The following is a 13,991-nucleotide window of genomic DNA, read 5'->3' as shown; positions in this document are numbered from 1 at the left end:
AAATTGCTAAAGAAGATCGCCACAAGTTAACATTTACTTTTGAAGGCAAAAGCTGGCAATTTAGAGGTGCTTGCTTTGGCTTGAAATCCCTTTCTGGTATATTTCAGAATGTTATGGAAACAATATTCCAGGATATGAAACAATTTGTATGTATATACATTGATGATTTGGTTGTACATTCAAAAGATTTACCATCTCATTTGGAACACTGCCAACGTGTTATTGAGGCATTGACAAAAAACAATATGCCTATCAATGTTGAAAAAACTCATTTTGCTCGGAACTCTGTGTATTTACTTGGCTTCTGTATTTCAGAGCAAGGAAAATCCATTGATCCTCGTCGTTTGAAACATCGACGATTGGCCAAAACCAATGACAGCAAAAGCCATGATGAAATTTTGTGGTTGGGTGTCATACGTTCGTGCTCATTTACCACAAGCTAGTGCATTGACGGCTCCGCTTGATCACTTACGTTACAGCACTAAGAAAACGCTGGTATGGACCCCTGAGATGCATCAACATTACGATAGCATCATCAAAATTATAAAAGAAAACCTTGTCTTAAGTCATCCCGATTTGAATCATGAATTCAGTTTGGCTGTAGACGCTAGTGCGTATTCAATTGGTGCTTGTTTGTTCCAAGAATATGTCGATAAAGAAAAGGGTACAAGAACAATCAAATATATTGCTTTTGCATCCAAGGCTTTGTCTAAGAGCCAACGCAATTACAGTGTGACCCGAAAAGAACTTTTGGCATTGACCACTGGATTGACAAAATTCTATAAATTTCTGCATGGATCGAAACCATTCACATGTTATACGGATCACAGAAGTTTATCATATCTTTTTACTACCAAACACCTGTCCATGATGATGATGCGTTACATGGAAGTGATTCTCTCCTTTCCAAATATGAAAGTTGTCTGGATTCCTGGCGTCGAAAATGTAATGAGCGATAAATTGTCTCGTATGTTTCCCCAGGAACAGGATCGTGTTCTCTTTGAAAAAGATGAGAAAGCTTTGTTTCCTGAATTATTTCAGCAAAACCGTAATCAAAAGGCCAAAGCTCTCAAGAAAAAGAAGAGTGGCAATAAAATCATAAAGACAAACAAAGACAAGTTCATTGAAGAAAATGAACTAATCAACATTGAAAGAATTCCCAACTTTCAAAACTTTTATTGTCATATCGGCAATAATGATAACGAAGTCGAATCTAACGAATTAGTTGATGATGACTTACCTCTCGCGAATAATAGCGTTCGCATCAAACAATGGTCAATCCGCACCATCCATGATACGTTGGATGAACAACTCAATTACTTGTGTGATGTGGATGAAAACATTCAAATCAACTATGTCCAAAATATGGATGACAGTTACATCATTCCTCCTGAGGACGATCGCTCTGATATTTTGAAAAGAGCACATGAATTCGGTCACTTTGGTGCTGAAGCCATTGTTAAGCGTATACGACAAGATGAAGGTATGCACTGGCCCAATATCATGAAAGACGCACTTGAAATTGTCAAACAATGTTCTACGTGTCAAAAATTCGTCATTTCCAAGCGTGGATATAACCCTTTGAAACCATTATACTGTTATACTCCAGGTTGGCATTATCAAATGGATTTGTGTGGACCTTTCCCCTGCACTTCCAAAAATAATACATACATCTTGGTTTTACTTGATGTAGCTGTTGTATCCAAGATACAACTATACGTCTTAAACTACAGAACGACTTCAGTACCTGCTTGACAATCTGATACACATCTACTTTGACACCCGCTTGCGGCTAAGATCTTATCATTCTCATGATAGTTTTAGTTCAGTTGTATTAATAGTTGAATACCCGTTAATAACCCCGTTTCTCATATAAAAGTATCATTCTCAACAAACTTGAATAAAGAGTATCTTTGTTGTGTCTGGTCATTTTACTGTCTTATTTTATTTTATTTTTATAAGTCTTTTAAAGTAACTGGATATATCATTTTTTTTTTGACCTTATCGAAACAAGAAACTCTATAATATTCGATATCAAGAATACTATCAATCTGCACTTACCGAAATGTCTGATAATAGTCATAATAACCATTCTGTCGCTGCTACTGGAGAACCTTTCTCTTCTGTTGACGGTGTCATCACGTCTACGAGCTTTCCGGATGTTGTACCTGTCAACATTACTACTGCTGCTACCCCGTCATTTCAGGAATCCAGTTCTGCTGCTATTCAACATGAGGATGATTCCATGGTAGTTGATCCAACTCCCGTTGTTGAAGGTGAAGCTTCTTTTGAGGCTTTCGTTCCTTCTGACACAACTGGGATGGTTAACTTGCCCTCTGCTGAGTCGTCTTCGATAGTAGCCCTCAAAGAAGGCCTACATCAAATGGTTATGGAAAACCGTAACTTGTCTTTGCAGTTGCTTGCTAAACGCAACTTGCCGGAAGAACAACTGTTACCTCTCCGTAATCGTTTGGCACAAAACCTAAGGGACATGGAGCAATTAGAAGCAATTTTGGCTCAGGATGCAAAGTGTATTGCTTTGTTGTCTAGCATTGGTTCGTCTTCCCTCTGTTTCTTCAGGAAATACATAGTACGTCTTCTGTCAGTGGTCAATCGTCTGCTGATATATCCTTGTCTTCGACTAACAGTAAGCCTGCTGTTCAAAAGGCGGTAGTTCCTAATGATCTACCTCTTTTTCAGTGGAGTGCTCGCGTCTATGACAATAAACTTTTTGTTTATGAGGATATTGAGGATTGTCTTCAAAAATTTGAAGATATTCTGGATACATGGCAACTTCCCCTTGAAGATCACTGGTATCGTCTTGTCCGCAAATGCCTTACCAAGGAAATGCGCGACTGGCTTCGTTCGTTTGTCAAACAACATTCCAAAGAATCTTCCTGGTCTATTTTTGTTGACGAATTTAAGAAGGAGTTTGGTCCTGCTGCTGAGGTTGAACGTACCAAGGCGACATCCGAATTGATGGATCTAAAAAAACACGCATCTGAAACTATGCGAGATTTTTGCAACCGTTTCAAGAATCTTCGTAAGAAATCAGGTGTCACTGATAAATCTGTGCTGTTGAATAGCTTCAACCGTGGCTTGGATTCCCAGTTTTTCCAAGGACTCTCCTTTTCGCTCAACTTGGCCAATGAACGCCAACGCAAGGATATCGACTTCGTTCTTGCTGCGGCTAAAACGTTAGCCATTCAACTCAATCAATGGGATGCGACTGATTTTGCTACTTCCGCTAGTACTCGAAATTCAGCTGGTGACAAGCGTTCTTCTTCTTCTCTGGAAGACTATGAGCGTAAGTTCAAGAAATCTAAGGGTCGTTCGAATCTCAGCTCGTCCAATGAACGTTACCATTATGATCATTCTCCCGTCGTCCGTTCTCCTAACGGTACCAATGCTAGCAAGTATGCTAATGGAGCTAAAATTAAAAAACAAGGTGTCTATTGTACCTTCCATGAGGTCGATACACACAGTACGGCTGATTGCAAAGCCCTGAAGAAGCAGGCCCGTCAGGAAAATCAGCAACCACGTCGCCAACCTTGTTCCGTCTGTCGTGCTCCTGGCTCCTTTGAAGGCCATAATTGCCAATATGCCAAACGCTCTTCAAGTCATCGTCAGAGCTATGGTAATGGTGGTCCAGCCAAGGATTTAAAAGCGCGCGAGATGATCTTGAGTGCCATGTCTGATCCTGCTTTCCCCCGATCTCACCACGGTGCTTCTTCTGCTTGGACCAGCGTTAAGCAAACTGGTTTATCTTTGGATGCCATGGAAGTAGATTCTTCTGAATCTGCTTCTGCATCTGATAATGAATCTTTGCAAGAGCGTGCTCAAGCCCAAGAATGTAAGTACCATGAGCAATTCTCTGCTTTTCCGAGTAATAAGTCTAACTCACTTATTGTTCCTCTTGTTATAGAGAACATCGTAACATATGCTTTGGTTGACACTGGTGCTACTTTCTCATGCATTAGTCTTGCTTTCTTTGACTTCCTAAAATGCCCACTGTCTAGTTCAGGTGGTCGTGTTCAATTAGGATCTAGAAATGTAACAACCACATCAATTGGCTCATGTTTACTCAATGTTTTTTATAATAAAAAAGTTTTAAAAAACCATCCTTTTGAAGTCCTCGACTTTCATGTTGCTGAAGATGTACCTGTATTGATCGGCTTAGATCTTTTACCTAAGTTGAACATTGGCATCATTGGGTTGATCAGTACTCATTTCGATACTGCTGGTCCTAAACTCCCTGATCCTATCGATCCTGACATTATTAAACCTAATGAAGATCCTTTTGGGTCTACAGCAGAACGCTTACCTATGGTTCAAATAATTAATGATTTGCTACAGCTGAATTCTCGTATTGACATGAAGAACACTTACTGTGACCTTCCTGGTGCTATCATTTATTTGACTACTAAGCCTGGGTTAACTGCGTATCGTAAGCCTTATGATCTACCTGAATATTATCGCGAACCTATTGCTAATCAAATTGACATTTGGTTAAAAGAAGGTGTTATTGACAAAGCTCCCGCTAACACAGCTTTCAATAATCCTCTCCTTGTTGTTCGAAAAAAGGATGATAAAGGTCGCTATACTATGGATAAACCTCGAGTTGTACTTGATGTCCGTTCTCTTAATCAAATCTTAACTGTCGATGATCGCCATCCTTTACCCTTGATTAGTGACATCCATGAACGCATCGGCTTTGCCAAAATTCATACAATTCTTGACATCCATTCCTGTTTTACTAGTTTTAAGGTTGCACCTGAAGATTGCCACAAACTAGCCTTTACTTGCCTATTCACTCACGTGCAATACGTTCATCTTAAAGCTGCCTTTGGTATACGTCATGTTGGCTCTGTCTGTCAACGTGTTCTCACCAATCTATTTGCTGATCTTCCTCACGTGAACGTTTACATTGATGATATCGTTATCTCTACTGACTTATCTCTTACTCATCATACTGAATGTGTTGCTGAGGTAATTCGTCGTCTTACAAAGGCCAATCTCGTTCTTAATCCTAAGAAAGTTGTCTTTGCACAAAAAAGTATCAATATACTTGGTTGGACTATCGTCAATGGGCAACGCTTACCTGATCCTCGTAAGGTGAGTACTATCCATAATTGGAGTTCCATTACTACTGGTAAACAGCTTGCCTCGTTTCTGGGATTTATGTCTTTCTTCCGAAGTTCCATCCCGAATTACTCTAAACTTGCTGGTAATCTTGATGAACTTAAGCAATATAAATCTCTCAAGGATATCTGGACTCCTGCGCATTCACGTTCTGTTGAACGACTTAAATCCGCCCTGGTAAATGCTCCTGTCATTTCTCCAGTTACGCCTGGTGTTCCTTTGCATGTGGCTACTGATGCTTCTCTCACTGGAATTGGGGGTATCTTATATCAAGTCATTGACAACAAGGTTCACTATCTCAACATGGTCTCTCGCAAACTGACTGTGTCTGAATGTAACTATAGTACTACTAAGCGTGAACTGCTTGCTGTGGTCTATGCATTCTCGAAATTCCACAAATGGATTTTTATGAATCCGTTCACTCTGCACACTGATCATAAAAGTCTCATTTATCTGAATACACAAGAACGACCTAACGCTCTCATGCTTGGTTGGTGGGATTCCATTTTCTCTTATTACTTTTCAGTTGTTCATCTCCTGGACTTGAAAACAAAATTCCTGATTATCTTTCTCGCCTCTACGAAGATGACCCTGATGTCACTTCTCGTCGTCTGGTGGGGGTAAATCATCGTCTAACAAGAATTTTGGTAAAGGACAATTGAAGGTAACTAAGCAAAATAAAAAAGTGCGTTTCCCTGGAAATGTGTTGCGGTCGTCATCGACAAGTCTTGTTGCTGCCAATTCGAACTCCAACAAAAAGACCGTTACCCCACCATATCTTAACGAGGTCGATCACCTTGTGTCACCTCCTAATCAGAATGTTTCGCATTCAACGATTTTACAGCATACCATCGCTTCCATGTCAACTAATTCATCACGAATTTCTGATATCGCTGATCCTGTAGCTAAAGAATTGGTATTACGTTCCTTGAAGTTTAGTGATTATATCACTCCACCTCCTGAGGCTCGTGATAATCTGATTGTTGAAGCTCATTTGTTAGGACATTTTGGCCTTAAAAGCGCTGAAGACGCTCTTCATCACAATGGCTACCATTGGACTAATATGAGACAGGATATTGAGCGTATTCTTGGTAATTGCTACGAATGCAATCGATTCGTTATTGGTAAAGTTGGATATCATCCTCCTCGCTCTGTGCATCCTGATCAACCACTTGATCATTGGTGTATGGACCTTGGATCTTTTGATGTTACGTCTCAAAGAGGCAACAACTTTCTACTCGTAATGGTGGATTATTATACTCGATTTACTATTCTAAAATCCATCCCTAACAAGAAAGCCTCTACTATCGCAGAGCAATTGATTGATGTTTTCAGTACGTTTGGTTTTCCTAAAGCTCTCAATTCTGATTGGGGAAAGGAATTCACTGCTGAAATCGTTGAAGAACTTATTAAGAGTTGTGGTATTGATCGTCGTCTCAGTCTACCCTACAATCCTTTGGGCAACTCTGTTAATGAAGCTTACGTTGGTATTGCTAAACGTACTATTATCAAGAAGTTGGAAGGTAAAGGAGATAATTGGGATTTCTATGTACCTTATTGCCAATTGAGTATGAACTTGAAATATTCTCGGCTACATAAATCTCGTCCTTACACGCTCTTGTTCAATCGACAACCCAACGGATTCAACGATTACTCTAAAGTACAACCTACTTTGAGTATGCAGAAAGCTGATAATGAAGCTATTGACGAACGATACAAGTTTGTTAATGAAGTTGTTATCCCTGCTATTTCTGATCGTATCAGAGCTACTGTTGTATCCAACAGCATATTACTCTTGGATTATTACATAATACTGAAATAAGAGATTGCGGATCCTTATGAAGGTTAGAATAACCGTGAGTGATAGATTTGTTAGAACAATTCTTTTCTTTAGCGGAAGAATATTTCATCTGTGTATCCGAGACAACATTGGATGAGTAATTGACTTCATTTAGAAATAAGATATTATAGTATTTGGATTTGATTAAATCAGATAACTTTATTTAGCACATCAAACCACAATACATAAATCTAATCTACTTAAGCTATTATCTTCTAACTTGTTGACCCTTACTTTAACCCTTTACATTCTGACAGAATTCAATAAAACTGAAACGTAGACGTCGGCAGAATTAAAGAATAGTTTATCCTGTCCGTCACGTTAGTTATAATGAAACTGCTGAAGTACGGGTCAAAGGAACCTTTAGTTATGTCGTATTTGAGGCACGATGGCAATATTATATGAGTAAATCATCACTCAAAACGTCTAACGAAATGTAAAATAAAACTTGATCTCAGATATGAGTACTGCTCATATCTTCGTTCCCGTTTGGTAAGCGGTGTGTTCGATTGCATACATTTGAACCTTAGATCAAATGTATAACAAATAAAGATAAGATAAGAAAAGAATATGGATCAAGGATAATTCTTATGTGAGATTAGCTACCTCACATAAGACTCGAACAGGTTATCTTTATGAAATATATTTTACTTAGATTATCTATGGCTATATGACATTCAGGTATATAGCAGGATTGGTATATGTACTCGTAGGATATATTGATTCAACAACCAAAACATAGTAGGTCACGGTACTGCTCCCTGTTCTGGAAATAAAGTATGGTTGGAGATAAAAAAGGCTCAATCACTCTTTATTAATACAATAACTGTTCACGCAATCAAAAGAACACCACGCACGAATATCTCTTCCTAGCCAACATCTATAATCATTCCCACAGTATCTGAGCTACACAACTGGTGGCCGATAGATATTGGATTATAGATGTAGCTGCATGATCACCCTGGATCTGCCAGGATAGCACATTACAAATCAATCCGCTCTGGGATGGACGAGTAATTATCCACCTAAAGGGAAGACCTATTCTTTTACGGAAACCTCTGATTCACTGAGTATTATTTGACCATAATACATCAGTGTCAGCTATAGATCCCGATACAATCATTTCGTAGACAGCAAACACAATAAGTCTTTATTAATAGCAGTAATTTTAGTTTTCTTTTCTTTTTCTTTAGTTTGTTTTGGAAAGAGAAATAAAGACGGTGGTTTGATTTCGTTAAGCTTTCGTGTTTATTTTCTCTTGTGTTATTCTTTACCTTTTACTTCATAATTAAAACTAGCGAATACCACAAGTTAGATCAACCCACTTACCTCCTGTCACCGATCCAATCGGTCAAGGCACCGCTATAGCATGATGAACCGTGCAGTAACAATTGGGTATGTCTTTTCTTTTATCATCAGGTCATCTTTGTGCTTAAGAGTCTCGATAGAAAAAGTTTTTTACAATATCCACAAATATAAATAGAAGTACTTTTTTCCTACATGGTTTTTGTCTTCATTCTTTATCTGAATAAAAAAGAAGATAACTTGGTTTTCACAGATTTCCTTTTGTTTTCTTTTCTCTCTCTGTTCTTACTACAACATATACAACAGTGCTCATCTACCTAATGCTAGCCAGTTAACTACTCCTCTGGATCGTTTGCGATATAGCACTCAGAAAGTCTTAGAATGGACTCCAGAAATGCATGCACATTACGACAGCGTTATCAATATTTTGAAAAAAAAAATATTGTTTTAAGTCATCCAGATTTAAACCATGAATTCAGCTTAGCCGTTGATGCTAGCAACTATGGTATTGGTGCTTGTTTGTTCCAAGAATTTAAAGATGAACAAACTGGTAAAATTACTATTCGATACATTGGTTTTTCATCAAAGGCACTTTCTAAAAGTCAACGCAATTATAGTGTTACTCGCAAAGAACTTCTACCCTTGACTACTGGATTGACAAAATTCTACAAATTCTTGCATGGTCCTAAACCTTTTACATGTTATACAGACCATCGCAGTCTCTCATACCTTTTCACAACCAAGAATCCCTCCATGATGATAATGCGATCCATGGAAGTTATCTTATCCTTTCCTAACATGAAAGTTCAATGGATTCCTGGCATTACGAATATCATGAGTGATAAATTGTCCCGGTTATTTCCTACAGTGCAAGATAAAGTTGCCTTTGAAAAGGATGAGAAACGACTATTCCCTCATCCATTTAAACAGACACAGAAGAATACAAAATCAAAAATGCGTGCTCAAAAACGTAAATTGGAAAAGAAGATCCTTAAGGATAATCCTTCTCTTAATCCTGAACGTCCGCAGAACCTCACTCAGTTCTATCATTCCATTTCGGAAACATCTGATGTGACTACAACTCTCATATTCACTCCTTCTTTGTCGAACCGTTTCATCCGCATTAAACGCTGGTCTCTTCGCACCATTCATGATAATTTGAATGAACAAATTCGTTATCCCGGACCCACAGATGACTATGAAGAGGACATCATCCAGATTAATTACGCACAAAACATGGATGAATCATATATTGTACCTCCCGTTGAAGAGAGACCGAGTATTTTGAAAGATGCACATGAATTTGGTCATTTCGGTGGTGAAGCCATCGTACAACGTGTGAGACAAGATCTAGGTATGAACTGGCCTAATTTAATGAATGAAGCCTTAGAGGTTGTAAAACAATGCGCAACTTGCCAAAAGTTCACCATTAGTAAGAAAGGATATAATCCGTTGAAACCCATTTACTGTTATACCCCAGGATGGCACTATCAAATGGATTTATGTGGTCCTTTTCCCATCACAACCAACGGCAACACATATATTCTGGTTCTCATCGATGTTGCTACTCGCTTTCTTATCCTACATCCTATTCGTGATAAGTGGGCTAAAACCGTGGCTGAAGAACTCATCTCCATCTTTTCACTTGTCGGTTATCCTCGTATCATTCACTCTGACAATGGCACTGAATGGAAAAATCAGATCCTCAATACTCTATGTGAGGCTATGAAAATTGACAAACGTTTGAGTACAGCTTATTATGCTCAAAGCAATGGTGGAGCTGAAGGTGCCGTTAAAAACACAAAGAAATTGCTCTCTAAACTAATCCTTGGCAATTCTGAAGACAATTGGGATATGATGATCAATTCTGTACAATTGATGCTCAATTGTAAAGTATCCAAACGTTTACTTACTAGCCCTTTTAACCTGATGTTCGCTCGTAAAATGTCCAATGAGTATCCATTACTACATGACTCGAACGATAACATTGAACCCATGTCGAATGATGAACTTCTGCAACGTATACAATACATGTCAGATGTAGTCTTTCCCGCAATTAAAGAACGTACTGAGATATACAACAAAATGATGAAAGGTCAATTTGACAAAAAGCATCGTTTGATTGATTTCCCTGTCGGTAGTTATGTTGTGGTTCAAAAGAAAGGCATTCAGAAATCTCTTACACCTCAATATGAAGGTCCATATGAAATCATTCGCAAAACTGAGGCTGGTAATTACACTCTCCGTGATGAAATGGGTGTTGTTTCCTCTCGCAATTACACACCATCTGAATTAAAGTTGGTTTCGCAAGATGCACTTATTTCTCAGGATGAGATCTATGAATTCGACAACATTGTTGGTCAACGTGGCTCTCCAGGAAAACGTGAATATCGTGTTCGTTGGAAGAATTACGGTCCTGAAGATGATACATGGATTACTGCTGAAAACTTCACTGACTCACAATCCACTGTGGAATATTGGCATCATGTTAAAGTTAGCGTGCCTAAACAAGATTCTGTAGTGTTAAACCAGTTAATGTCTGGTGAACGTGATTACTCCACGGTTGAATTGACAAAGAATGGCCCGTTGATTGAACATGTTGAGCAATTTGCTGATGCGATCACGGATGTACCAATTCTCCCAATACCCTTCAACAACAACAGAAATCTTTCAAATGTCCAACTCGCCGTACGAAAGTGGTAGCGAATAATCCTGCTCATAAAGAGTTTCGTCGCAGTCCTCGTGGTCGTTTCATGCACACATTTGCAATACGTTACGAGTTTTTTACAATTTGCCAATTGCATTTGTTTGAACAAAGTCATTTAAACCATCTTATTGCTTTCAGGTCTACCTCATCTACTATTCTTTTTTAACGCTAAGTTGCATTTTTGCAAAACGACAACCGTCTAACGGAGGCGGGGCAATGTCATATGTGCGGTACGAAGGAGGTATATTTGCGTGAACTAAATCACTCCAACGACAAAAGAAATGTTAAAAGAAAAAGTCAACCGGTTTTAAAAATCTCCAAAACTTTATATTGTTCTTCTGGCGATTTAATAACTTATAAAGATATTTCCTCTCATTCAAAAGGACAGAGTGTATTAACAAAACAGCTAGATTTTTATTGAAGAACAACCGCTTGCCGTACCTGAAGTAGCTCAAGTGGAGTCTGTCGTTTTTGAGGTACGATGGTAATATAATCACATGAATAAATCACTCACAACATCAAACGAAATATATGAGCATTACTCAATTTTGAGAACAAAGTTTTTTTAAAGCTTCGCAAAAATGAAGGTTATCCATTTTAAAAATGATTAACAAGCAAGAAGCAAATATTTTTGACAGGGTAGAAGATGCTCTAGCAAAGACCACTAACATGAACATTACACTGGAAACGATTACCTCTTAAAGTTCCCTAAATAGACACGCACAAGTCTAGTGAAGAGAAAATTGTAAAGAAAGTGATCATATTAAGATAAATAGCTTACTTAAACAAATTGAAAGCGTACTAACTCGTTACAATGGCTAAAACGATAAGGCAAGCTAAACATTTTATGGGGCTTTCTATTTATAAAGAGCAGCTAAATGTATTTATTTATTAGTTTTTATTCTTTTATCGAATTTTGAATAAATTTACTCGACGTTAGTTTTTACTTTCTTTCTGGCGAGCCGAACGACTCGACATAAAGCTGCCGCCTTGTAGGAACAGAGCCAGAAGAGGATTTTGATCGGAATGCTTTTAAGCATCTTTTGACACTTTTACTCATCAACACCTAAATGTACAAATAAGATGGTTTTTTTTCAAAAAAAAAAAAAGAAAAAGAAAAAGGAAGTATGATACATTACATTAACTTTGATCATTGTGTCAAACATATCATCAAGCCTGTTCAAATCTAGTGCATTGTGAGGGAAAAAGAACGACCCGATCTCGAACAATCGGTAGACTTTTGTATGCATCAGATCCATAACATATACAGTGGCATGATATCCTATTGAAGTTATGTTTCCATATTGGTATTTACTCTTCCTGATATCTAATGATGTTTTTATTACCTCCCACCAAAATGCCAAATACCGGTGTATCTTCCGGAAAGTTTCTTTTTAACATCAAATCCACCTCATCCTTCATCAAGTTTGCTAATTTGGTGAAGTCAGGATGGTGTACTTGATCTTCAGATATTACTGTTGGACTTTTGACTTCTATGTGGAGGATGTGCTGTTCGTGCTCCTTATACACAACTTTCAGACCACCATCTGATTTTCTGCCATGAGTCCCCCTTCTTCCTTTGCTGCCATTGGATTCGTCGTCATTGCTTAAACGGAAACGAGTATATCATTCAATAAAAGATGTTTTACTTGTCTTGTTCATAGCTGAGATTCTTACCCAAATTGCTTCAAATACTTATTCTCTCTTAAGAATGGTGAGAGCAATGGTGTAACAACTTTCTTGTTAAAGATGTCCTCTTTGAAACGAGAGGAGAAAGGAAAACAGCATTCATTCAAACTAAATAACAAAGGCGGCAATTAATCATAATTTAACATAACATTCTGTCTACTATCCCTTACAAGTTAACAATAGATTGGCACATTTTCTCTTCCATTCCTTCTACGTCGAACATTAAATTATTTGCCTCTCTTTTGGCTTTTTCAATATCTTTCTTTGCGAGCTACAGTTGTTGAAGCCATTAACCATAGTTGACAACACTTATAATTATATTTGATATGGTTACCTTGTATATTCGCCTTAACTTTTCAACTTGAAATTGATCAAGTTCATCCAGATCGACTTCTCCTCCAACGTCATATTTCTCTTCAAGCTCTTCTATCATTACTTTATAAGTATCTTCTGAAATGCCAGTATACTTGCTGTGCTTAGAAGATATGAAGAAAATGCTGTTCAAAGCCCTACAAACAATAGAAAGTTACTTATTACGCAGAGAGGTTTGACACAATATCGACTTACAATTTATCAATATCGCTCTGTAACTTTTGTCCCTTTGCTCCTTCTTCTTTACAAATCTCCCTAAATTGCAGCAGTTCTCTACTAACATCATTTCCACTAATGAACCACTTTAAACCTTATAATTAGAATACAGAGAGCGTAAAAAGTCTATTCACTATTACTTTCTACCTTAACATCTGCAAGTACAGGTTCATCTGTAATCGTTCTTTTTTCCAAGTAATAGTACATCTACAAAAAAAGGGACAACTTTATAGACTGTACAATTTTTAATGGCGTGCATAACTTACTGGTTTTAACTTTTTATTCTGGGTCGACGCAGCGGCTCCAACAGAAGTAGTATCAGCAGTGCCAGCATCCGCAGCAGCAGTATTGGAAGTAGTAGTGTCCGGAGTAGCTTCATCAGCAGTAGTGGCCTCGTCTCCCTAGTAAAAAAATGAACGAAATGAGCGTCGATCACATTAATAGAAAGAATTGCTTATTATGCTGTACCTCTTCTACAGCCGAAGCGTGAGGCCTCTTGTTGATTTGCATAGTCCCATTACCAAAATTGACATATCTAAACTTGGCGTGACTAAAGTTATTGTTGATTGTGACGCTTGGTTCATTTTGCTATTGTGCAAAAACAGCTTAATATAATTGCTTGATTACAAAATGCCTCTTATATTTCTACCTTTTTACTGGTAGGTTTTACAACCAGAGTTTTCAGATAGTTTGAGATTTCGTCATCTTTGACGAACAGAC

At 38.0% G+C, this 13,991-nt stretch overlaps 3 protein-coding genes across 3 annotated transcripts; 1 reads left to right on the top strand and 2 right to left on the bottom strand.

Annotated features, from left to right (window-relative positions):
* Window positions 1-10,938: 10,938 nt before the first annotated feature.
* Window positions 10,939-11,842, top strand: BDF20DRAFT_891658 (uncharacterized protein). Its single transcript, XM_053082263.1, has one exon. The coding sequence runs from the start codon at window positions 11,218-11,220 to the stop codon at window positions 11,413-11,415; it is 198 nt and encodes a 65-aa protein (XP_052933172.1). The 5' UTR covers window positions 10,939-11,217; the 3' UTR covers window positions 11,416-11,842.
* On the bottom strand, window positions 11,843-13,192 carry BDF20DRAFT_891656 (uncharacterized protein). Its single transcript, XM_053082262.1, has 5 exons — window positions 12,854-13,192; window positions 12,672-12,791; window positions 12,341-12,600; window positions 12,134-12,276; window positions 11,843-12,060 (listed from the first exon to the last, which is right to left on the bottom strand). Exons 1-5 carry the CDS (start codon window positions 12,904-12,906, stop codon window positions 11,938-11,940), a joined length of 699 nt encoding a protein of 232 aa, XP_052933171.1. The 5' UTR covers window positions 12,907-13,192; the 3' UTR covers window positions 11,843-11,937.
* Window positions 12,973-13,363, bottom strand: BDF20DRAFT_826263 (uncharacterized protein; the record flags this gene model as incomplete). The annotated part of the gene is made up of 2 exons (XM_053078052.1): window positions 12,973-13,192; window positions 13,251-13,363. Coding segments are annotated over 2 exons (333 nt in total), but the record flags the coding sequence as incomplete, so codon positions are not given.
* Between the last annotated feature and the right edge of the window lie 628 nt (window positions 13,364-13,991).

Source organism: Mycotypha africana (genome assembly GCF_025528875.1).
Source record: "Mycotypha africana strain NRRL 2978 chromosome Unknown BDF20scaffold_10, whole genome shotgun sequence".
Taxonomy (NCBI): domain Eukaryota; kingdom Fungi; phylum Mucoromycota; class Mucoromycetes; order Mucorales; family Mycotyphaceae; genus Mycotypha; species Mycotypha africana.
Note: the sequence above shows the minus strand (reverse complement) of the source record. Positions and strands in the feature narration are given on the sequence as shown.

Bases quoted from the DNA above. Each gene is read 5' to 3' on its own strand.
- BDF20DRAFT_891658 (XM_053082263.1), top strand. From the start codon at position 11,218: ATGTGCGGTACGAAGGAGGTATATTTGCGTGAACTAAATCACTCCAAC.
- BDF20DRAFT_891656 (XM_053082262.1), bottom strand. From the start codon at position 12,906: ATGTTCGACGTAGAAGGAATGGAAGAGAAAATGTGCCAATCTATTGTT. The intron at 12,277-12,340 runs GTAATAAAAACA...TAACTTCAATAG, and splicing joins ATTTGGCATTTTGGTGGGAG to GATATCATGCCACTGTATAT. The intron at 12,061-12,133 runs GTAATGTATCAT...TTGTACATTTAG, and splicing joins ACACAATGATCAAAGTTAAT to GTGTTGATGAGTAAAAGTGT.